General features: G+C 45.4%; 1 protein-coding gene across 1 annotated transcript in view; it reads left to right on the top strand.

Moving 5' to 3' along the window:
- Window positions 1–26324, top strand: part of LOC120846205 (sodium/hydrogen exchanger 10-like) — a 184747-nt gene that overhangs the window by 47048 nt on the left and 111375 nt on the right. The window contains exons 5-8 of the mRNA XM_040217895.2: window positions 187–330; window positions 5756–5921; window positions 15146–15227; window positions 25530–25717. Coding sequence (XP_040073829.2) covers window positions 187–330; window positions 5756–5921; window positions 15146–15227; window positions 25530–25717 — 580 coding nt within the window. The remainder of the gene's footprint in view (window positions 1–186; window positions 331–5755; window positions 5922–15145; window positions 15228–25529; window positions 25718–26324) is intronic.

Raw genomic sequence — 26324 nt, 5'->3', positions numbered from 1 at the left:
TTTAACCGGTGACGGCAAACGCACAAGAGACGAAAAGTACCGTGACGGTGCAGTTTTGGAGCTCCTCGGTTGTATTGCTCGAATCTCAGCGCTGGCTGTGGTCGTGGCTCAAACATGACGCGCATGATCACCAGTGTCTAAAAACCACAGATCACCCCACATGAGCTTTCCCTCCCTCTTCTTCAGGTTCTGGGTTTTAGTGAGGTTCGTGTACAACACGGTACTCGTGTTCCTGGCTTCATACATGATTGGTCGAGACACTCTCCAGTACCTGAACTGGAGCGACGTGTTGTACCCCATCAATTTCTACGTTGCCAAGATAGGAGTCAGGTACGTCGTGGGAGCTTTCGTAACAGTTTTAGGCCTCTTAGAGCTTTGTTGACAATTGAAAAGTACAGAATCACGTGTTAAAACTCTCTTCGATTGCAAAAGTAAGTAGACAGCCAAGCTAAGCGTTTTTGGTCATATTAGGTAGCACGTAGGAATTTCAGACTAGCCCTTTGGCTATCTCCGTATTGTAAAAGCTCGGATTGCCCTAGGTATCTAAAACTATATACATAAATGTTCAAAATACTTTCAACTAAAGCAAGGGAAAATACTGATAAAGACTTGTATAATGAGAGAACAATACGATCAAAAGGATTTCAAGTAGATAAATTGTCCCAAGAAAGCGCATCTGGTCAACAAAGTAGATTGCGGGTGCTCCGAGAAAACATGGCAGTATTTAAAAATCAACTCCACTTTTTCCGAACCTATGAAAAGAGGGTTTTACTACAGGTGTGGTATGAAGGCTCCATTATATAATAAACATTTTCTGTACATTAAATGTTCATGTATATAAGCGGACTTTCTCTTGTATAAAAACAGGTTTACCACGTATGCTCCGCTGGATTGTTCGGCATTGTGTAATTGTCTAACAGAGCAAATACTTAAACTGTCTTCAGAAAGCAGTCGAGATTAAAAAAAAAAGAAAATATGTGGCGCTCTTAAATAACCAATTGCCAAAAATAGTGAATTAATTCGGTTAACTAATTCCGTAATTATAAACCCCAAAGTGGGAAAATATATCAATGCGACTTTGTGAATTAAAATTAGAAGCTGTTTTCGAATTTTGTGTGCGCTTGTCTTTTTTTTTTTTTTTCATTCACCCGGTTACGGATTCATGATCATGAGGATAGCGTTACTTGTTTACTAATTAAATAACGCTTAAACATCGCGGTATAAAAATATAAATGTTAAAACTCCGCAAACGTGCTTATTTGAGAGACGCGTCAGAACAGAACGGGTCATGAGAGCTCACGTCAAAGTACTACGGCTTTAACCGCACAACTGCCAAAGCGGCGCCTTGACATAACCGTATTCGACGCAAAAATGTTCCAAAAGCCTGGATTCATGATTAAAAACAAGTACCTCCGACTTGCATAACAATATCAACAATTTATAAGACGTTTTGTCTCCTATGCGGGAGACATCATCAGTGCAGCCTGGGAACGCCCTACTAGCTACCAGCAATGATGATCAATCCATACGATGTCTCCCGTATGTCATGGAGGAAGACGTCAGCAGAAACAGCGCTACGGATGAAGATAAGGAAGAAGCAAGCGTTGGACCGCTGGTAGCTGGTCGGGTGTTCCTAGGCTGCACTGATGTCTTCCGCATAGGAGACGAAACGTTTTATAAATTGTTGGTATTGTTATGCAAGTCGGCAGTATATGCTTTTAACCGTATCCGACAAATAACGCTACATAACAACGCATATGTACGTGGTGTGGCATTGAAACGTCGTTTTTTAACGCAGCAGCTTTTGGGGAAGAAGCGAATCCCGCGTTTGTGGATTTATGTTTCGTGTCACACATTACTGCTAAAGATGATTCAGATTTTATTTCGGGAAGACTTGGGTAAACAAAACATGACAAAATATTCGCGTTTTTCATTCATTTAAACAGTTAAGTCGCTGGTATGTACCTTCCTCGGGTCTCATCATTTCAGAAAGCCTCAATTTAACAACTTTAGTTACGTATTTTAACAGTGTATATCGCATGAAAACATGACCTCGAGCAGATGTTTAACTTTCACTTGAACAAAAGATCAGTCAGTGCGAATATAACAAAGGTTTGGTGATTTGAATGTTATACTGTTCGTCATTTGTGTTATATCTTGTTCGAAAACTTGCATGCAGTTTATGGCTAGATGGAAGCTAGAGGATGGCAGAGTAGAGATTGCAAAGAGAGCAAAACGTTGGAATTGCTAATTTGTGAACTTGGTCTTGATGGTAAGCGGTTTTGATGCACTGAAACTGCCCTATTGAGAAACAATAAAAAAAATATGCAGCGGTATACGACTAGTATTTCATAAAACCGTATTAAACGGATGGAGAACCTAAATTTGAATTTCAGAAAAAACAATACAGAAGATGTAGGTGGGACGCTACAATTCCTACAACACTACCCGTAAGGCGATATCTCGAATGGACGGCCGTATTTTTGGAAAAAGCGGTCGAGATTGAACCAGGCTGACGAGGCGCGTGACCGTGAAGGTACCTAGTTTCCTCCTCTCTTCGCTTCGCTCCCTCAAGGCGGCGAGGCGGAGAAGACGCGAGGCCGTTCCCTCTCCTTCTTGGAGAAACATGACGTCAACATTTGTGCCAAATGCGGCTCCTTTTTATGAAAAATACGGTCATCCGTTCGAGATATCGCTGTATGCGTGACGTTTTGATGTTTGTAGCATCCCGCTGCACGCTTTTGCCGCGTGTTTTGTGGAATCCAGATTTCGGTTCAGCATCCCTTTAAAGAACCATATCTAATGTTTTATGCTTTTTTCCCAATGAAGAACGCCCAGGTCAATTTCATGCTTGTCCATGGTCGCTTACCACACTTTCCCCGTGTTATGGCACATAAATGCTATCGTTTTCTTCTTATGTTTAATAATTTTTTTTTAATTAGTGACATTTTATTTTAATAGATGGGGCACAGATCACTCGCAATTAGTTTCCGTGTTTGTGCGTTTAATACGTGCATGAGCGAAGAGGGTTTATCTTCGACCATTTGAAATTGTGATGTCTGCGGGTAGAGCTGCATAATTTCCAGGGTTTTTATAGATTTCTCGGTTTTTCTTGGGTATGGGTCGATATGGGTCGTATTTTTTATATTGTTTCTTCCTCAATAGGGTGACAGTGATAAACACAGAACAATTGCGATTTCTGGAATTCACTCTGAATGAAGAATGGGGTCGTATGAAAACCTGTAAGTGCGAAAGAAAGGACTGCTACTCGTCCGTAATACAGCTGCCCATACGCCGTTTCACCTTGAGATGGACCACAGCGGAGGCTACGAGTACAGCATTGGATTGGCTTCCAAGGCCCTTAGCGTTCTCGGCGACCCATTGAATGATGAAAAAGGGTGGGGCTACTTTGTCGGGGCTAGGTGGTTAAATACCTGTCAATGGAAACGAAGGTTCTAACGTGATAGCCCTAAGGAACTTGCGTCACAGAAAAGCTTATGTCGGTGGTGTGACGCGAAAATCCAGGATTGGTTTATTGGATTATGACGTCAAAGCCAAGTGACATCGCGCGGGAATTTCAAACGACCCACAACGCGGACGTAAAACGTGAGTTAAATCGCGGAATAAAACTGGCTAAAATATTGAAAACGTTTACAATTCTCTGTAATGCCGAATTAGAGGGCAGCTCTTTAGGAAGAGAAGGGGTGGATACAAAGGGGGAGGTTACGTGTTACGTCAGAAGTTACGTCACGTGTGAAGTTATGAGGGTAAAACTTTTACCCTAAATTTGGCGGGAAATTTTTCCGCTAAACTTAGCGTAAAAATTTCCCGCAAAATTTAGTGGAAACATTTCCCGCAAAACTTAGAGGGGGAAATTTTGCCCTCGTCCCGTCACACATCATGTCACACGTGACGTCACGTGTAACGTCACGAGGATAAAATTGCCCCGCTAAGCTTGGCGCTTAATGTAACGGGAAAATTTCCCACCAAATTAAGCGGGGAAAATTTGCACTCAGGACGTCTTATGTGACGTCACGTGTGACGTCAATATGGGAACCTCATATAATGCAAGGCGCGGTTACGGTGACGGCGGCGGCGACGCCACTCAAGCCGGAAACGGCCACCTGAGAGCTGTGTTCTAAAATAAAGGACGTTCCCGGATCTCTGTAATGCGAAACTAGGCGCAGCGCTTGTGGAGGAGGAGGGGAGGGTATGCTTTTCCTCCTCCTCCTTATTCCTTCCTCCCTCCTTCCCTCCTCTTCCCATCCTTTCCTTCTCTCCTCCTATTCCTTCTTTTCTCCTCATTTCCTGCTCCTCGCCTCCTCCTCCTTTCCTCTCTCCTCCCTTCCCCCTCCTCTCCTCTTCTCCTCCTCCTCCATAAACTTTCCTCCTCCCCCAGTTTCCCCGCTAAATTTAGCTAGAAACTTGACGGCACGTTACCTCCAAGATGAATTCAGCTGCCCCCCTAAATTTAATAGGATACTGACGTCACATGTCTTCTTTTTAGGTCACCCATAACGTCACACAAAAGAGACAAGTTTTCAGCGAAAAACCTTTTTTAGAGCAATATTAACGGCGCGAGATGCGATTAAGTCGGAAGATACCTCCATTCCTGTTGTTTTCACTGTCGGCTTTTCGGGCGCGTGGAAGAGAGATGGATCGTCTTGGCCATCATGTTGAGGGGGAGAGGGAGTATGACTATCTCGTTGAGGTGGAAAGAGTGTAGGACCATTCCGTGACAACATGGACTTTGCGCGCATAATTTAAAATAAATCTCGCACTATCAATACTCCTCTGAAATAAAAATTCCCGTAAAACTCCTGTTTTTGACATGCGTGTCCCACCCAGCCTGCCTAAAAAAACTGATTTTCGTTTCAGGTGCCCTTTAAGGGATCTTCATTCCAAAAGCGGGAAGCAGGAAGAGTGCATTTTTAGCTGGGATATTTCCCGACGCGTTCTGCTCCGTCACGTTTTTTTTTTTAGAGCGCAGCTCTTAGGCGCCCGTTTCCGGCTTGAGCGGCGTCGCCGTCGCCGTCGGCGTAACCGCGCGGTGCTTTATTGGATATTTGCCCATAATGCACCGCGCGGGAAGGAGGGGGAAGAGGACGAGGGGAGGGAAGGAGGAGAGAGGGGAGGAGGGGGAAGGGAGGGAAGGGTGAGGGAGAGGAGGGAAATGTAGAGAGGGAGAGGGGAATAGGGAGGGGAGAAGGAGAGGAGATGAAGAGCTTCAAGAAGAGGAGGAGGAGGAAGAGGGGGGAGTAGTAGCGGGTAGGATGAGGAGGTGAGGAGGAGGGGGAGGGGTATACCCTCCTCTCACTACCCTTCCCTCCTCCTTCTCAAGTGCTGCACTCTACTTCGGCGTTACAAAGTGTTGTAAACGGCTTTCATTTTTTTGTGGGTGTTTGGGTGTGGTTTTGGAATGTGTGCATGACAAAACCACTGGGCGCAACCAATCACAGGCAAGATAGTAGTGTAGAGGAGGTAAAGGCCAAGAAGCAGGTGGAGAGTGGCATTCTCAATGGTCTTTCATGAGTTACATCTTTCTAACGACTAAGTCGACGTCACCCGCACACTCCCTCCTAATTTTCTCCGTCTTTCTTTTTGACAACAAGGATGTCTAAACCAAAATGATGGAACAACGCGTTCCCGCTTCTTTTGAAAAGTGCATGCTTCCCGCTTTTGTTTCAGAGACCCCTCGAGGCAATACATGCCAGGCCAACTTTGTCAAATTTCGAGATATTCACTATAATTGCAGGTTTATCACGACCGTCGTCGTGTACCCGATCCTTGCGTCCGTCGGCTACGAATTGAGCTGGAAGCAGTGTCTCATCATCGCCTGGTCGAACTTCAAGGGAGTCCTCATGATTTCTTTGAGCCTGGCTCGGGCCTTCTCTGGAGTGAACCTCGAGTTCGCGCTCAAGGTGTGGACACTTTCTGATTGTACAATAGGAGCCTGAACCACTTATCCCTACTATAAAAGCCCAGTTCCACGCACGCGTGATCATGTTGAAGCTAGCTAAAGTTAGCGTTTCTACCGGAAGTTGTCTTTTTAGGCGTCTTGGTGCTGCCTTTGAACATTCTTTGAAAGCAGCAGCTTTAAAGTGTAATCCTGCACAAATCTTGATTGCTCGTGTTTGACGCACCCACGGTGTAAGATATATATAGGTGGCAACGGCGCGCGCGTTGCAGCTGCAGATAGTCTCCCGCTCGGCTTGCTGGCAAGCGGTGACACTAGGGGTGGTTTGCTCATCTTGCGGCCGCGGCCGCGGCTGTGGCCAAGAGGGATTTTTTTTGTCACGTGACCAGCTCCATGGGGACAAGGAAGTACCTAGCGTCCCTGCCGAATGGTGGAGAAATCTGCATCGCTTCAAGCAGAAAAGCCTAATTTCGCTCGCTGAAACTGACTGCAGGGACTTTCAACTGGAGTCCAATTGACCGCCCCTTTATACTGTAAGAGCGGCAGGTAAAGTTGCGGCCAGGATGGGTGAATATGAGCCAAAATAAAGCAAAAACCACGCGAGATAAATGCGGTGGCAGTATATGTATATATCTCCGCCAGCACCGGCGGCTCGCGCCCCCTAGTGTAGTCGAGAAGGTTAGAACGCCAGTACTTGTCGTCGCGCGGGAAAGTTCCGGGTTCAAATCGCGCTAGGAACGTCTTATTTTTTTATATTTTGCGCGTGTCTCATTTTTTAACTGTGATCCCTTTTACGAATCATCCACGTGCACCTCTGCGCCTTACACGGTTTTGACTGTTAGTCCCACCTGTTCAATCGAAAAACCGGGAAGAAAAGAAAAATTAAGGCAAGTTAACGCGCTAATACAATCGTTTCACAATTTTCATTAAAAGAAAACCAAGATAACAGAACCGGTATGACTTTCACACAAACGGAACCGAAACAAGCATCCTTTCCCCAGCGACTACAATGTTATGCGCTTTCAAACATACAACGCTCTTGCTACGACTCTTTTCAATAACAGGAGGAACCCATTTAGTAATAATAAAAACTGCAGTTGTCACAATTAAAAAAAAACAAAAACGTCAACAAAATATCTAAGAACAAAAAAAAGACTAGCAGCTGTGAATGCATTGATTGAGCGAAATCCTACACGCAAGGTGGCAATTCAAACGTCTGTGAAAGTCGGCAAACCGAAATCAAATCAAATCAAATCAAATGTGTTTATTTTCCTCCTTGTAAAAAATACAGAGGAGGGGCCGCAGAAAAGAAAACTGCGCTTCGCAGTTTGACGAGCCTACAGTCCCTGTATTAATGGCAACTAAGCAGCACAACGGCGGGAAGAATGAACATAAGAATGATAATGGCCACGAAAACGCAAAGGTATATCGGCATAAAAAACAAAAATTATACTTTCATGGTTACAGACATGGCACGGAGTTCACTGTACTTTCAGGCAAACAAATCAAAATGCACAAGCTGATAGGCGTTTAATAATGACGGAAGTGTGTAGCACAGGCATTCTTTTCTGTAGTTTAAACAAGGTGTAGCTACTACCCAATCCTCCCCATGTCTTGTAGTATAGTTCAATTTTCTTATTTGTAGTAGTGCCACATTACGTATATTATTTATATTCCTCTGTGTTCCCAACTTATACCGCACACTCAATCGATATTTATTTGGGTTGTATGATGGGATCACGTGGGAACTGTAAAAAAGTTTGCACATGAAGCTCTGTAGGGCGCGCTGTAAATATGTCGAAGACATTTTTTGTTTTGTGCCAAATAAACAAGTTGTAAGTTTGAAAGTGTGGTTGTCCCCCACACTAGTTGACAGTAATTGATATGGGAATAAAAGAGTGAACTATACAGAAGTAACTTGATTCTAGTGGGAAGAAGATATCTAACATGACCTATTATTCCAGTTATCTGAGCTATTTGGCCTACTAAATAGTTTATATGATCATCCCACGACATATTTGCGGAAAACAGGACGCCGAGACACTTAAAGTGCTCCACAATTTCGATTGGACGGGAATTCAGGAAAATATCTCTGTGCACTGGAACTGGCTTATTTTTCGGGATGATAGATCATACTTTTACTTGCATGGAATATGATGAAATGGATTTCTTTACTCTTTACGTTTTGCTGTGGCAATTGTTGTGTAATATTAACTATTACATGCTGAATTTTAGTTAGAATAGCAGACGTTCACATACGAATGCAATAATGAAACAGGCGCAAACCATCGCAAACCATCTCTCTAACGCAAACACCTCAAATGACATCGGATCAACAAATAGAATTAATTCGAGCAGTTGGAAAACGGAAACAACAAATTCTAGAGAAATTTGCACAGCACAGTTACCTGCCGAACGAAGAGACGGGCATGGGAAGATATCGTCAACTTTCCGTGGAGTGCACGGCAGATGCAGGAGGCGTGGCGGAAGTTGGTAAAGAAAGCTGGAGACATGTATGTGCTCTTTCGAGGTCATGAACAACGAAACCCAGTATATCTTAGACCGTGTTTCGCACCGGTTGTGGTTCGCACCGTAACAAGCCCATAGGAGAGCGTGAGCAAAAAAACGCAGCTGTTTGACCTCACAGCGCACGCGACCGATGACATAGTGCCGCGTGGAGGGTGTAAGCGAGGCCCAGCTGACACAAGCCGCGATTCCCGTTCATCGGGCCTCGCGCATGATGTCCACCCACATGATGTCCCCCTGGCCGTATATCGCTGTCAGCGACAGTGGCTTGTTATCATCACCACCAGACATCCATGTCATTGTGGCCGCTCAAAGCACATTTGTTTCTTCGAAAAAAAAAAAAAAAAAAACACACCGCAGGCTGTTTCCGGCGGACCGAGAACCAGAATACAGCGGCGCCGTGTTTTGGCTGAAAAGATTCAACATAGTGCGGCGCCTGTAAACATGCCTCAAATTTTAATTGTTTGCCATCCACGCCTTAAGGGGATTCGCCCGCTCGTCATTCAATAAGAAAATTTCGCTACACAATCCTGAGTTTTAGGAATTCACCAGAAAAAAAAAAAAGCATACGCATAAAGAAAGCACCATACACACCGCTGGTAAGAAGTTCTCAGAGAACTAGAAAGTTACTCTGTGAAAGGCTTGAGCTGAGCTAGTTGGTTCTTGCTTCAGTAACGTTTTCTCTTTATGTGTGGGCTCTTTTCTAGTACAGCTAGCGTTACCTGAAGTATGAGCCAGCTAGCTCAGCTCCAGCCTGTTACAATGCACCAGAGTATTGAAAATATTTGGGGTTTATTATGAATATGTAATTAAGGTCGTTTCACCCTAGGATTGTCCCCTGATAGTTCTGGAGATTTTGATTAAAATCCAGAATTATGACCATTTTCACTGTTTTAAGTTCATTTGAGGCAATTTTAAAACTAAAAGTACTTAAATTATGAACGTGTCAAAACAATTGGTAGTACGTACTACAGATGTCTCATATCTTACTTTTAATATCCTTCAGAGAAGTCTAAAAGTCTTGGTATATTCGTATTTGAGCGAATAAACTTGACAGGATAGTTTTCGCTAGATTTGTTCCCAATCGGTTCCACGAGATGGCGACGCCAGCACCAAATGCCCCAAGCCGGAGTATTTCTGGTTGTTACTGTTTTCACAAGCTTTCACGGACGGCGACTCGCGGCAGAAGTCCTTTGTTTTATATCGCCGGAATTGGTTTTGCCGTTTTGAAGGGGATGGTCTGTGATATTTTTGTCTGCTGCAGCGCACGAAAACTAGGACCAATGAGAGGCGACGCATGTAAGGCGTAGTCATGCCATGACAACGGGCTGTGTCTCGCTGCCGCGCGACGAGCTTTTACTCTCAATTTCACAGTAACCGCGGCCGATGCACGACCTATGCAGTCAATCTGGCGGTAAACACGTACCACGTAACCTCACGCTTCACGAGTCCCTTGACTACACCGAAGAGTCACACGCCCTCAATAAAGCCCCTTGATATGTTTCCTCGTCTTCGAAGCGCCGCCAAAACATCCAATATGCCAGTCCACGAGCCCGTGCGTCGTGCGGCAACTGGAAACAAATGGCAGTGCAACACTAAAATGAGCGACTATGGATTGGACCTGAAAGGAATCTGCAGTGCGGCTCTCGGCCGTGGTCTCGTGGTGTCTCTCGCGTTCGCACAAAATAGTTGTCGGTGCTTCTAAGAAACGCCAAGCGTAAATTTTATTGAGCGGCTAGCTGACAGCGCTGATTTGGCTTCCCTAGCTACTTTCGACCGCTTCGCATATCGTTCATGTTTTTGCCCGTCTTATGTCTGCGCAAAAAAGATGCGCTGTGGCATATCTCAACGTGAGTGCTCAGGCCACATTATATTTAATCAGTTATCTGGGAAAACATGTCATGTTTTTTATATATATATATATATATATTCGGTACGCCCCTCAACGAAGGCTGGCGTTGATGATGATCTCGTGACAAGCGTGAATGTGGTCACCCAACTCAGCTCCTTGATTCTACGGCGTTGCGAAGCTCAAAAGTAAAAAAGACGCAAGTTCGGCAGAGTTGACGCTATATATTGCTTGCCTAAACGTCCTTGTACCCCATGCCTGTGTGCATTCTACTACCTGCACAAAAAAAGAAATACCCAGAGTGCACAGTTTACGCTGAAAGAGATCCATATTCAGCAGCAAGGCCACCAGAATGGCATCTGATGTGACGTCGGTGGAGGCCATTGAACCACTGCGCTCGTGCATTAGGCTTCGCTTGCACCTATGGTGAAATAGTGCACTCTTAGAAAAAAGGAACAGTATAGTCCTCCCTAAAGGGAGGAACGCTCTTGATAGATATGTTCCTTCAGAAAGGAAGAAACTTTCGTCCCTTAAGCAGAGGAGCAAAAGTTCCTCCGTCGACTGCATCTCATTATGGGGGAAATCAATCGAGCAAATCGAGCTCGATAAGGCTTAACGAAAACGCTAAGTCTATTGCACGGAGAGAGAGGAGCAGCAAATAAAAACGTAACACGAGCTTTTCGCGAATTGTATTTATTTCCGAAGCCGGCGTTCCCCTGCAGGTAAAGAAACTTACGTTTCGAAAGCATGCAGTCACTCAGTCTTCTCATCGTCAGCACTGCGATGTTCAACGGAGACAACCGGCACCCAGTTCGCGCACTTTATGTCTTACCTTTGTTATTCCTCGAGCCACAATTCCTTCGTCAACCGTTGCGTCAACGGCACATCACGGAGGAGTGAAAACCATTCGCCCGCAAAACCAAAAGCCGCTCTAAAAAAAAAAAAGCAAATCCGAAGCAACCTCTTCGCTTATCTCAGCACGGTAACACGAAATTATGGCGTAGCCGCGTAGCATAAAAGGATGTTAAATCGCTTGCCACCAGATGGCAGGGTCAAGCGGAGTAATCGCAAGTAGCTAGGCTAGGTGGCGCTAGGTACCGCCCAATTCATGTTTTACAAAAAATATTTCTGTTTTCTTACGCCACAATTGCGTTTCCTTTTCTTCGGAAACCTCCAACACATTATACCGATCACTACTCCGGAGCTTTGCGTTTCCGTCATTTATACTGGTCGTTTTCAACGTACGGAATTTTTCGGTGACTTCCTAAGCAATAACAAATATTCCGAGCACGTTCACTTTTTTCCAGCAATGTCGTACATCTAAGACTATTTTTAATGGCTCAAGGGATGAACCTTTTATTAAAAAGAAAACGCTCGATCATGCCGTAATTATTTGAAAGCCAATAAATCGAGCCGCTCCAATGTGGTTCCAAGCCATGAGTTTCGTTTCCCGCACGGCCCTTTGTAGCCAGTATTTCTATTGTAGTGTTTGTTTTTCTATTTGTGCTGTTCGCGCGCGGCTGCAATTGCCGTCTTGAATTAATCTTTGTAGAGCGAATATTCACTCAGCTGGAAGTGATGCTTCACGGGCAGAGAAATCGCTTTTCGATCAACTTGAATGCAGTCAAAGCCGCGACTTGTGGCAAATGTTAAGTGTACGGAGCTACGCCGTTGCGAGCTCGAAAACTTCTAGCGTACATCCCATCGCGCCACTTGGAGGGTAGTTTCTACAGAAACCGTAGTATATTTAAACAGTAAAATAAAGGATAGCGTTTTTTTTCGATTTTACCTGTTTCTTTTTTTTTATGCTAAACTTCCACTGTAAATATACGCACTTTCCGTCATAATTTCGTACTATTCAGTCTTTTTTCCAGAGCGCGATCGCTCTCGGGGACCGACAGTCACATCGGCCACGGCACGATAGGAGCTTACCGTTCAGACCAGCGTTCCAACATGACTATCCACGCGCCGATCGACTGCACCTAATCCGTCAAGTGTTCTTAAACTCTTTAATGTAAAGCGGAATGTCATCCTGCGACACCGCGCCCCCTCCGATCACGGCCCGACCAGCGGCATCAATGCCCGACAGTTTACGTCATCTCATCTTGTTGTTACACCACTGATACGCGAACACACGGTCACATCGGCGATAATTCCAGTCTTCTGTTCACAACCCATAACACTGCCATCACGATGTTGCTGACACGCAGAAATACAGAACCACGTTGACGATGTTGCTGACACGCAGAAATACAGAATCACGTTGAACGCCGGTTGGCACTCGGCACGGGACAACAGAACCGAACTCATCACGGAAGGCACACAGGCAGCCGGCAGGAAACCCTGCCTTGATTGCCTGAACTTGAACGCTCACTCCACTCAAGCAAATGCAGCCGCCGAAGCGTCATCAAAAGCAACATCTCGCGCTTTTAGCATGCGCCGATATGAATAGTACATCCTAAGGAAGACGAAGTATAATGTGCTATCAATGTGGACTCATTCTCCGCATACTCATTATAGGCGCTTTCGGCGCGCGCCAGATTAAGTCGTCATTGCCGACCTTCTTTTGTCTTACTGAGATGTCCAGCCACTGAAGCTGGCGTTGACGAGTCTCCGCAAGGGCCTATGCTGGGGAGAAGGACACTGTAACAACTAAGATGGCAGTTACCTGTCCTGCTGTGGTAATGATGACGTGAAGCGAACGGAATAAGAGGGAACAAAAACTGAAGGCCATTTATGGCGGCGACCATGCACAGCTGCCCGAAAGCGTCTATACTCCTTTCACCATTAAACTGAAACTAGAAGCTCCGCCTTCACCGCCAGCTTTCTTTCCTTGCTAACAAATGTATGCACGCACAGACACGCGCAGCCAAAGCACTGCGGAATCATCGAGCACGCGCTAAAGGCAGAGCATCTTGTATCAGCCTAAAGGTGAATGGTGTATAAACATCGGCCTCAAATAGGGCGTCCAGTGTCGCTTCAGACACGTGCCAGATTACAGCCGCCATTGCTGACTTTCTCTTGTCTTACCGAGATACCGAGTCACTGTTACTTCTTCCCAATGCTGGGAAGAAGTAACGAGTATATTCTAAAATGGCAATAACTTTACCTGCTACAGTAATGTACAATTGAAATAATAAGAATAAGAGGAAACAAAAAAAATGAAAGACGTTTACAATTCGCTGTAATACCGAATTAGAGCACAGCACTCGAGGAGGAGAAAGAGAGGGTACGAAGATGAAGGTATGCCCCTCCTCCTCCTCCGTACCCTCTTTCCCTCCCTTTTTCCTCCTCCTCCTCCCTTCTCGTCTCTTTCTCCTCCTCCCTCTCCCCTCCTTCCTCCTCCTCCTCCCCTCCTCTCGTTCCTCCTCTCCCCTTTCCCCTTCATCTTCGTGCTCCCTCCTCCTCTTCTTATTCTCCTCCCCTTTTCCATCCTTCCTCCTCCCCTCAACCTCCCCCTCTCTCCCTCCTCCATCGTGACGTGACTCGTAACCCTCGTAAAGTTACTCGTGACCCTAGTGACCCTCGTAACGTCACTCGTGAAGGTCTCGTGAAGGTCGCGTTAGGGTCGTGACCTTCAATGTGAAGGTCGTGACCTTCATCGTGACCTTTGGGACGTCACTTGTGACCCTAGTGACCGTCGTGACGTCACTTGTGACCTTAGTGACTGTCGTGACGTCACGCGTTATATCACGTGTGACGTCATTATGAGAAATGTCCCATAATGTAACGTGCGGTTACGCCGACGGCGACGGCGACGCCGTTCAAGCCGGAAAAGGCCGCCTAATAGCTGCGCTCTAAAACGGAAGGTATATGTCATGGCAAGGGCATGCACAGTTGCCAAGAGGTGCAGAACTCCATGTCTTGATAAAACACATAATAAATGGCCCACTGAATAGCCGATATGTATCATACGGACGCCACAAGCCATTAGACTCAATCCAGCACTGAGCGTTTGCAACTGTCCCGGTTTGTCTTGGGATTCCAAAACCTCTTGATCAAGTGGTGCTGGATTGGCTGAGATGGTGACTCTGGAATAGCTCGCGGCCTACGTTGAATGGGCTCTGCCACCTTAAAGACGCGGCCGCCATTAGGTTACTTCAACCTACAGATCTGCACTCCTCCGCGACTTGGCGGATGCATTGTATTCATGTTTTCGTCGTGCTTCACATTGCTTCCTTGCCTTACTGCGTAAATTATAGTTTGATACTCATATTTAATACCTAATTCCATTACATCCTTATGTCAAGAACTTCTGCAGTTAATTTTATAGTAGATCTTTGTTATTTTCAGCGTCGGCGTACCGAATACGGGTGAACATGAGGCACCAGAATCTGCTTTACCACTGAGGCGGATTAAGTATAGAGATGACTAAGACAGCACGAGGTTTCAAAGGCCAATTACTTCTGACAAATCATGTTTGCTTACTAATAGCGGCTGAGCATACCCGATAAGAAGCACATAAAAAAAGGCGATTTTGGTTATATTGCCACACACGTCGGCAAGTGAGCACCTAAGTGGCCGAGTGGTTACCGCGCTTGACTCTCGTGCGGAAGATGTGGGTTCGATACCAGGCAGCGGAATGTTCTTTTATTTATTCTTTTTACTTGGCGTTCTCGCAAATTCGAGAAATTTCTTGTCTGATAGAGTAACGAATGTTCTTAAGCGCCGAAAGTTCTAGGCCGAATGTTCCAGAGACCCACGCGGCTACAAAAGGTGCTCCCCGTGGCAAGCCGCAGTCAGTCTCGCCCCTCTTATGAGCTTATAACTTCTCTTCTTTCTCAGTTACTGTCCGTAAACAAAATGTCAGAATTTTCTTTTTTGGTTTGCTTACGTAGTCCATCTACTTGCAGGAGCGGTTTGTGCGGCTTGGGACGCTGTTTCTCGTTCAACTGCTGAACACCACGACACTTCCCAAGCTCATGTCTATGCTTGGTAAGCGAACTATTTCACCAATGTAAATCTAAACCCTGATTTACATGACGCGAATATTCTAGGGACTTCGCAAATGCTGCGTTGTGCACCGCACCCTTCACTGCGCTCATTTCGCCACGCGAGTGACGTCGCAACTGCGAAATAGTAAGAGAAATCCCACCATGAGAACAAGGCTTGAGACTTGTATGGTAGAGATGGGAAGACCTAATATCAGATGTCAGGAGAACGATGGGCGATCGAGCAAATCGCGCGAATCGCGCGCGCTGCGCCAACACCTGCAATGCAACATTGATTGTTCAGTGACCGAAATAGTATTGCTCAATAACAAAGCCAATTCTCGTTTCACACACGTGATTCGTAATTCAATAAAATAACAAAACTACGTTCATAAATACAAGCTCTCTGCGTTCGTGTATTATTCAAACTCCTGGCATAAACGCCTGGGGCGGTTTGCTGGAGGTTGCGGCTATTTTTCCCGGCGACTGAAATAGCCACACGAGCGATTTTATTTTAATGTGACTGGGTCAGAGGGCGGAAACTACCAACGTTTCAGGCGATCCCGCTCAGCAGACGCAAGCCTTGCCTGTTGTTAGCGTTATTTCTTTCTTGACTAGATTTTTGCCATTAACATTTTTAAATCATCTCGTTTAACACCTGAGGCAGTGATGCAGGGGAGGGAAAAAAATTCTAGACGATGGAACAGACAGAGAAGGGAACGCCTTGAGACGCTTCCTCCTGTGTCTCTTTTATCGACTAAAGTTTTGTTTTCTTCTTTTTATGTACCAGTCTCAGATGTTAAACGACATGATTACCTGCCACCAGGGCGCATTCCTGCGCACTTAGTCTTTTCACTAATACTTATACGTCGTTTCTAAAGTACGCGTATGTGATTCATTTCATTTACATTTCAAGCGTGTCACCCTCTTCCTGCGGGCAAAGGCGGATTTCAGTAATTGAAGCAAGGACTGCCTTGAGGCAGGCATTTGCCTGTGTCGGCTATAACTATTTCGTGCTGCCTATACCTCATTCAAATATTTACAAGTCCTCAGACCAGCTTGCTATCTTCTCAGCCCAACACGGGCAAGTTCGTCGCTTCCCAAAGCAAGAAAATCGCGCGCCATGCGCACGAACACTGAAAATGGACCGGCCAGGAGCCCGTTTTTGGGAAGGTTCCATACTTCGTTCACTCTTAAAAAGGTACAGAAACGAAATGCTTGCCCATATATTTTTGTTTAAATGCGATCTATGACATGCCGTCAGAATAGAAACACAAACCTAGAGTAGTGTTTCTGGTCCACCGGCAGAAAAAGTAAGAAAACTAATTTTGAGACGTATTAACAGATTCCTAAATAGCAATGATATTGTAGTGAGTGCGCAGGCGAGCTGGTGGAAATTAACCATTCTGATGTTAGCCTGAGACTGAGGCAGGAAAAGAGGAAGTTTCAAAGTAGAAGAAACAGGAACAGTCGAGGATACGTCTCTAACACAGCTAAAGACAAGTTTATTCGGTCACCCTCTTATATACACTCCACAATCTTCACCACAGAACCTTCGCGACCTCCAAAGCCAAAATATAACAAAGAACTCATCTCTTTCCACCACAATAATCAAACGTCCTTGGATGGATGGATGGATGAATACGGCTGAGCCCTTTGGATCGGGCGGTAGCTTACGCCACCTAGCCATTTTGTTTTACCATTTAAGCTTAGAATATTTAAATGTGAAATCTATATTCACTCCGCAGTGCAAAGAAAGTGAGGCTATGAAACCCCCTTGCTATCAGTGGATAAGAAAATACCTAGTTTTCTCTCGATTTCTGCCACCATTCACTTAATCTTTGCTTGGTAATCTCTACAGTCTTGAAATCCACTCTCCCTTCGCTGCCTCTAAAACCCAATGACTTTATTAAATCTATGTTGTCTTCGGTAGGCATAGGGTGGAGCCCTTTACAGTAGAGTATCAAGTGCTCAGCCGTCTCGTCCTCCTCTCCACAAGCAGTGCACACTGTATCAATTTCCTGGTACTTCACTCTGTATGTTCTGGTTCGCAGAACACCCGTTCTTGCCTCAAACAGCAATGAGCTTCCCCTAGAATTGTCATAAATGCTTTCTTTGGCAATAACTCTTTTGTTTAATCTATAGCTTTCCAGAGCCGTCTTTGTCTGCATTCCCTCTAGCCACCAATCTCTTTCTGTGGCCTTAACTTTCTTCTTAACTGAGACTTGCTCTTCCGTATCTTCGCTATAGCCCAAAAACTTTCCTCTTAATTTCCTAGTGCGCTGTCTCCACTTTGTGTCTACACTCCTCATGTATAAATAGCTGAAAACCTTTCGTGCCCATTGCTCCCCGTCCATTTGCCTCAACCTATCCTCAAATTCTACCTTGCTCACCGCTTCCCTGCTCTCAAATGATGCCCATCCCATGTCTCCTTGTACTCCCTGGTTTGGCGTTTTGCAATGTGCCCCCAAAGCCAGTCTACCTACTCCGCGCTGTTTTATTTCTAGTCTCGCATGCACTTCGGATTTCATGCATAGCACTGCGTTTCCAAAAGTCAAGCCAGGCACCATGACCCCTTTCCAAATCTCTCTCACCACCTCATACCTGTTGTAATTCCAAAGTGCTCTATTTTTCATTACAGCTGCATTTCTGTTGCCCTTACCTATTATATACTTTTCATGGTCTCTGAGATATTCTGCACCATCACATATCCATACTCCTAGATACTTGTATTTACTAGCTCTCTCAACTGTAATATTCTGTATCTTCAGCCTCTCAACTTCATCTTCGTTAAAAATCATGACTGCCGATTTTTCGCTACTGAATTCTAAACCTAATTCCTCTCCTTCCCTACCACAAATGCTCATTAATTCCTGCAACTCTGTCCTGTTGTTAGCCATTAGTACAATATCATCCGCATACATCAATCCCGGTAAGGATTGCTGAATTTTTTGGCCTAGCTTACTGTAAGAAAGGTTGAACCCAAGCCCACTCTTCTCTAGTCTATCCTCCAATCCTCTCAGATACAACATAAACAGCAAAGGCGATAACGGGCACCCCTGCCTAAGGCCTCGTCTTATCTCTATTTTCCCTGTCGCCTTTCCTTCCCATGTTATAATCACCTTGTTATCTTTGTAAATGTTCCTTAATAGTGTTGTTAGTCCTTCATCTAGGTTTAAGTTCTCCATTATGTCCCACAGGTTTCTTTGGTTCACATTGTCATAGGCACCCTTGATATCCAGAAATGCCAGCCAGAGCTGTCTGTTTTCTTTTTGCGCTATTTCTATACACTGTGTTAGAGAAAATAAATTATCCTCCAACCTTCTTTGTTTTCGAAACCCGTTCTGTAATTCGCCCAGTATGCCCTCGCAATCTACCCATTCCTCCAGTCTGTTCTTTATAATCTGCATTACCAACCTGTAAATAACCGGTGTCACGGTTATAGGACGATAATTCCTAATATCAGACTTATCTCCCTTTCCCTTATATATCATACTCATCCTACTAAGCCTCCATTCATCTGGAATATTTCCTTTTGTTATCATGGTACTCACTACCTCCCTTAGTTTTGCCTTAGATTTAGGACCCAAATTCTTCACCAGCTTGATAGGGATACCATCTGTGCCTGTCAACGTGCCACTAGGGACTCTTCGTTCCGCCTTTTCCCATTCTCTTTTTCCAAAATCCGCGATGTCACAAACTGGACTGCTACTTCCTTCGGTTCTCCTATCTTCCACATGTACCCGTTCCCGAAATTTCTCCTCCATCACTGCTCCTATATATTGTATCGCATCATCTCCCTCTAATTGATCTCCCTGATGCGAGAGTATGAACCTCTGTCTAGCTTGCGTTGTTTCACCGAGCGAGTTCAAGTGCTCCCAAAACTTCTTGGCAGTGTTTCTATCTTTCTTACTTACATTACTCATCCATTCCTCACCCTTTCTCTGAATTTTCGCATTGATCAAACTGGATGCCTCTCGGCGACATGTTATAAAATTGTCCCATTTTCTTTTTACTTCCGTTTCGGACTCCCCACTACGCTTGGAATACCTGTGTTCTCTAGAGGCTTCCTGACGTTTTTGTATCGCTTGCTTCACTTCTTTGTCCCACCAGCTTTTTGGTCTATGTCCTTGCTTCCCCTTTCGTTTACTCTTAACTTTGTCTAGTTCTAGAGCAAAAAGCCTAGTTAGGCTCTCATAGGTCCAATCTGTATGCCGGTGCCCTGAAACTGCTGCCTCTATTCTTTCAACAACTATTTCCAACTCTTTGTCGCTGCAGAAAGTTTGCTTTGAATTATGTTGTCTAGTTTCAGGATTTACTTCTCTGGCAAAATTCAGCTTAATACGTTTGTGATCACTACCAAGACTTTTGGAACCTTCTTCATCTATTTTCATTACTTGTAACTTACCATATATTTTGTCAATCCTACAATCTTGACAATCCTACAAAGCCCCCTCACCAACACAACCTAGCTCCTCTCTCCCGGAAGACGATCGACCTTCGCGTACATAGCACACCCTCCTCCTCTCCTCCCCGGCCCACAAACCCGAAACAACCCGGCAACAAAAGATACCAAACCACCTGATCCAAACCGAAGACACAAAGGAGGAAACCACTTACACCCTTTCACAAACAACAACCACTTAACAAAACTCTCAAATCCGCAAGAAGGTTTTTGCACTGCTGCTAAGCTGTAACGACACTTGACTAATGCAGTTGCCCATTGATTTCATTCTTATTGTTTCCTTTACAACCCTTTTGATGTCGTTTAGTTCCCTGTGTATTATTTCTGTTTCGGACCAGCGTGGTATACAATTATTACATTCTTGAACATGTTTCGCTATTTCCGAATCAGTCGCGTTGTTTTTGACATTTCTTTTGTGTTCAGTCAATCTATCATTTATACACCTCGACGTTTGACCCACATACTTAAAACCACATTCCAGGGGAATTTCGTATACCACTCCATTATCACACGGAATAGACTTTTCTCGATGCATTTTTGTGCATTCCCTTACACCCTTGTGGAAGGGCGTGAGCTTACTCAACTTATAGTCGGAACTAAAAACCAGATCAACATCGAACTTTTTTGCACAAGCCTTCAAGTTGTGAGAAATTTTGTGATAGTACGGAATTACAGTAGTTCTATGTTTCTGTACGCCTGTACAAGGCGTACAGAAATTTTGTGATAGTACGGAATTACAGTAGTTCTATGTCTCTGTACGCCTGTACAAGGCGTACAGAGAAGCCTCAAGTCACCGGATCAAAGAAATACGCAGCGCTTCCGAAAGACTTTGGGAGCTCCTGGTGGGAGGTGATTTCAAGCGGCACAGGGACTACATCATTTGGAACAGCATCAGGAGGACAGTTTTCAACCGTATGCCGTTCTTGATTATTACTTGCAGTCAACAATAGTAGAGTATCAAGGAAAAAAGTATTTACAGAAAGAGGGAGTATGCATTGGGTCGAGTGTAGCACCGGCGTTAGCGGAAATTTACCTAAATTCTTTGGATTGCATTGTATCTGATAAGTTGCAAGAACTGACGTCGGAATCCTGTTTTGTGAAAAGATATGTCGATGACATTTTGATCTGTTCTTTTCGGGAGGGATTATCCGACACTCTGGAAGCATTGATCAGATCGGCTGCCCCGGAACTGAGGTTTACAGTCGAACGACCCATGAATGGTAAACTGCAGTTTTTAGAGCTTATGATTCACAATGAAAAAGGGCTATGTTGGGAATATGGAAAAGAAAACGCAAAACCGCTGCTATCAAAAAACAGTTGCCATTCAAAAACAGTCAAAGCAGGTATTGTCAAGTCTTTAATCACAAATGTAATGGACAGATCATGTACTCATTTCTTGGCTGAATCAGTGAAAAGGCAGTGGAGAAGGCTAAACAGTGCTGGTTATCAGGATGAATTCGTAGGGAAGCAGTTATCCGTAAGATTCGCAGACAAATGTAGAGGAGAACCAAAGCAAAAGCCAAAACATAGAACTACTGTAATTCCGTACTATCACAAAATTTCTCACAACTTGAAGGCTTGTGCAAAAAAGTTCGATGTTGATCTGGTTTTTAGTTCCGACTATAAGTTGAGTAAGCTCACGCCCTTCCACAAGAGTGTAAGGGAATGCACAAAAATGCATCGAGAAAAGTCTATTCCGTGTGATAATGGAGTGGTATACGAAATTCCCCTGGAATGTGGTTTTAAGTATGTGGGTCAAACGTCGAGGTGTATAAATGATAGATTGACTGAACACAAAAGAAATGTCAAAAACAACGCGACTGATTCGGAAATAGCGAAACATGTTCAAGAATGTAATAATTGTATACCACGCTGGTCCGAAACAGAAATAATACACAGGGAACTAAACGACATCAAAAGGGTTGTAAAGGAAACAATAAGAATGGAATCAATGGGCAACTGCATTAGTCAAGTGTCGTTACAGCTTAGCAGCAGTGCAAAAACCTTCTTGCGGATTTGAGAGTTTTGTTAAGTGGTTGTTGTTTGTGAAAGGGTGTAAGTGGTTTCCTCCTTTGTGTCTTCGGTTTGGATCAGGTGGTTTGGTATCTTTTGTTGCCGGGTTGTTTCGGGTTTGTGGGCCGGGGAGGAGAGGAGGAGGGTGTGCTATGTACGCGAAGGTCGATCGTCTTCCGGGAGAGAGGAGCTAGGTTGTGTTGGTGAGGGGGCTTTGTAGGATTGTCAAGGACGTTTGATTATTGTGGTGGAAAGAGATGAGTTCTTTGTTATCTTTTGGCTTTGGAGGTCGCGAAGGTTCTGTGGTGAAGATTGTGGAGTGTATATAAGAGGGTGACCGAATAAACTTGTCTTTAGCTGTGTTAGAGACGTATCCTCGACTGTTCCTTTTTCTTCTACTTTGAAACTTCCTCTTTTCCTGCCTCAGTCTCAGGCTAACATCAGAATGGTCCTAAATAGCGTCTGATGGCGGTCTGGGAAGCTCCGTTTGAATGCCACCAGGTTATGAGTCCCTTAGAAGCAGGGCCAGTTCGCGGCAGTATGGCTTCCTCGTGGAGATACTTAGTCTTGAGAGTGATTCAGCGGCGAATGCTAACGCGTTTACTACGCTGTACACATTAAAGCTTCCATGGTGTTTCAGCAACGTGCATTCCACACCATCAAAATCGCCCTTTAATTGCAGACGTTAGATAAGGGCTTGATCTGAGGATGCGGGAACCTCTGCCACACCCCCACAACCGTTTACTCCCCCGTATGCCCCGTGAATATTTATAGGATGGGCTCAAATCTGGCACCCAGTGAAAACGTTTTATACACAACTTGCAGGTGTCTCCATTGCTGAGTACTGACGATTATTTCTACTTACTCGTTCCCTCGCGCTACTACATCTTCGGTGTGAGACGAACACGGTGAGCCGAACGCTGGTGCCACATAAAATACCGGCTTGGCCGCAAATGTCGTTACGCGCAAGCTATCTATTGGCCCGTAGCACTCAAGTTATGAGCAGCGCTCCAGGCGAGCAAAATAGAATATCTGTGGCCCGTGTTTCGGACATGCGTCATTACGCTTTCCCCACTAGAGTGTTTATACTTTGTTCCATTCTAAGTGTCAACGTAGCAGAGGCCACAAGAGCGAGCTCCGAGCTTTTCAGTTTTCCTGCCAAGCACCCACGCTCGTGCAGTGCGGGCACCGCTCCGGCGAACATACTTTTGCGAGTAGCTTTGGCTTTGCTAGCAGCTAAAGTGAAACATTCATGCCCGCGGAAGCTATGACAGAAAGCAATACAAATTATAAAGCTGAACAAATCCTTAATGGAACGTAAAAACTGCAAGCTGCATAATTAAAAAAAAAAGTTTTGTTGTTGCGTTTTTGCGGATGCTGATATGTGCATATATATATGGTTAGTATATGCATAACATAGTCAGGTCTTGAGGACGCGCTCGCGCCCTCTGCCCGAGAGCAACGGGTCAATAGGCCACAAGGCGAACAGTCCTCGGATATTACAACTCGGTGAGATTGTCACGCGTTGACGCCACCAAACGCAAACGCTCGCAACTACAGCCCCTTTGGACGTGCAGTAACTATTGACTTCAAGAGCTCGATACGCATTGCGCTTCTTGCTGACCGGCTTTGAAACAAGGGTTAGAGAGCTACCGGTCACGTTACATTGTACTAGGATTCGGGTATGGTGTTTATGACTGGCGCGACTCGACAATGGGCACTTGTGAGGCTGCGCGTGCAGAAAACAATCGCGCCGCTGCAGTCCACAGGGCAGCACAAAGTCGCTGCAGTCCGCACGTGCCGCCGAACGTGCGCGTGCACGCGGTGCACGCGCACATCCACCACCATGCACATCCTACGGCCAATGCGCCAGGGTCGACACCTATCGGCACCTATCTACCCCTTTAAGCTGAGACAACAGCCAAAGCTACAAGCGCGGTCTAGGCCTTACTCCTGGCTTTTAAACGAGCTTTCCTAGCGCGTACGGTCGTTCTCCGGAAGGATGGTTCGAAACAGTGACATCGTGCTCTCGTGCTTGTTGCATTGGCTGCAGTCTCAACTTAGCTGCATTGACGCACAGTTGCGTTTCTTAGAGCGTCTGAAGGCCCCTAAGCACATTTGCGTTTGAGAGCGTGTGAGAGCGTTTTATTGCGCTGCGCCGAGAGATGAAAGAGAGTCACCGGCACATCTGTGCTTCGTGTGAACCGTGGAATCCAATTCAGGGAGTAGCTTAGCACGCAACATAAGAAGCAAGGATGTCCCGGTTTCTGGTAGCAGCAACGCAATTAGGCACTCTGGAACGCTGTCAAACTCGTGCGTGGGGGTCCATGAGTGCGTTTAAATGCGTTGCAGCAGCGAGAACCCTGGACACCCCTCCAACTTATATGGCGTGCCAAGCTATTCCTTGAATTAGATTCCCCGCTTCATTCGAAGCACAGATCTGTCCCAGGGTGACTCGCTTTCGTCCTTTGACACAACGCAGTCGAACGCACTCACTTCGAACGCAACTGTGCGCAGGGACTTTAAGGGTGATCGGAGTATTAGCGGCGAGATGTATTGTTTGTACCGCCCCCATATGGTTACCTATCGTGACGTCATTACCTTGCGACCAGAAGTTTGATGATGTTTCTAATGAGCATGGTGGAAGCTCGAAATCATAGCGCTCTGGAACCAACACTGCCAACACCATCAAAATTGAAGTTCCTACATTAATCTTATTCTCGTCGATGAAAAATCTTTTGCCGACGTCATAGTTGGCATTTGGCCAATCGTATAAGGCCGAGAACAGCGACGCTTTTGATCGCGCACGTCGCCAATAGTTAAGGCTGGCACCGCTTCTCGGGTGTTCCAAATCTTGTCAAAACTACTTGCGCGAGCGCGTCGCTTCGTTTTCTGTCTCTTTCGTGCAAAGCGCGTGTGATAATAAAGCGCCACAAAAAGCCACGTGCCTAGCATCAGTGCAGAGTTGCAGCACTGTGGGAGCTATGCTGCCTTAGACAACGGAGCAGAAATTAGTCAACGCGGAGTTTTTAAACTTGAGGAAGAAAACGAGAAAGGACGGACGTTTTCTTCCCCACGTTTAATTATCCATACAAACCCGCTCGTTCTGTCCTTGCGGAGTTTTTGATTTTTAGGTATTTTGTTGCCCTAAAGCCGGTCATCTGACCAGATAATCCTTCTTGTTGCTATTTTACCCATCGGAAGAGAGCCGCATTCACCAGCAAACTGCTTCTGGTCACAAAACGAAAGGTGCGAGCCCATAGACGCTTTACAAAAGCGCCCAATTACAGCCGCCATTGCTGACCTTCTCTTGCCTTACCGAAATGCCAAGCCACTGAAACGGGAGTTGACGAGCCTCCACAAAAGCCAAGGCTGGGGAGAAGGACAGAGTAGAATATAAAATTGCGATACCCTGGGGTGTTACGATAATGATAAAGTGCAGTAAACGGAATAAAAAGCCACAGAAACTGAATGTCGGCAATGGCGGCGCCCATGAACACGTGACTTGAAGCGTCTTGAACGCAGTTCGAAACGACGGCGAATTACCGATCATATCAACAGGCTGGAGCTCTGAGACTTCCTGCTACGGACTTGATAGCCGCTGAGAAGCGAAGAAACTCAGCGCGTGGTTTCATATGATTAAGCTCCTTGCTTCATGACTGGTTCTTCGGTATTATTATCGGAAAATGCCGAATTCTCATTGGCTGTGGAGGGATAATGAGGTGCCAGACACTCGCCATGCCCGGTGTTTCCTACACTTCTGGCGACCATGGTGCGCGCTTGCTGCCCCTAGCTGCTCGACGTCGCGCGCACGCGTCCTGCCCCCAGGTCTGATGAGAGTATCGGACGTGGAGAGGGCCAACATGAGCATGGTGATCCAGGCGCTGCGCGAGACGGCTCGCCTCTCTACCGACTACCAGCGCAGAGACAAGAAGTTCTCGGGCGCCGACTGGAAGTGGGTGCAGATGCACACGTACATAGACAACCCCCACGTCGGCGTCGAGGAAGAGGAGCACGTGAGTTTCAAATTCCAAAATAAACAACGCATGATTCCGTTACAACGCTTTGTCCATACTTGCTGTAGATTCTGTTACTTTTTACGCATTTATTACTATGCCGTCTCTGTTTGCTGATGAGGAGCCTGCAAAATTCACTTCCATTCGCTTTAGCCGCATTTATATCTTAATATTTGACGCTACTTGACAGATCGATTACAGGTGTCTTTTCGATCGAGTCAAAAGGGAAGTTGTTTAACGAGAAGCTGAAAGAGCTTCTTAAAAAAACGACTTAGAAATATTTCTTGCGTATCTTTTCCCGTTAACTTGAATACCGCAAACTTTTGATGCTATCGTATCAATACGCAAACAAAGCAACAAAAAAAAAAAAAAAACAATCGCTGGGTTTGACGTCATACTGAGAGATTTCAACTGCCATGAGATTGCTGCTTGTGAGAGATGGGTGCAGCGATATTTATCGCTCGGGTAAGGCAGGTGGAAGGTGCGTATATGTTGATATCTTTATATGACACGGCACCATTCTCTCCTACCTCCGTATGCACCGAGAAAGAGACGCTTTAGCGCAATTTTCGGAATTGGTTCTTTGAATACTTCGCGCATCAACATG

Source organism: Ixodes scapularis, unplaced genomic scaffold, assembly GCF_016920785.2.
Source record: "Ixodes scapularis isolate PalLabHiFi unplaced genomic scaffold, ASM1692078v2 PGA_scaffold4__175_contigs__length_147842914, whole genome shotgun sequence".
NCBI classification, from domain to species: domain Eukaryota; kingdom Metazoa; phylum Arthropoda; class Arachnida; order Ixodida; family Ixodidae; genus Ixodes; species Ixodes scapularis.
The sequence above is the reverse complement of the archived record's forward strand: the minus strand, read 5'-3'. Positions and strand labels throughout refer to the sequence as shown.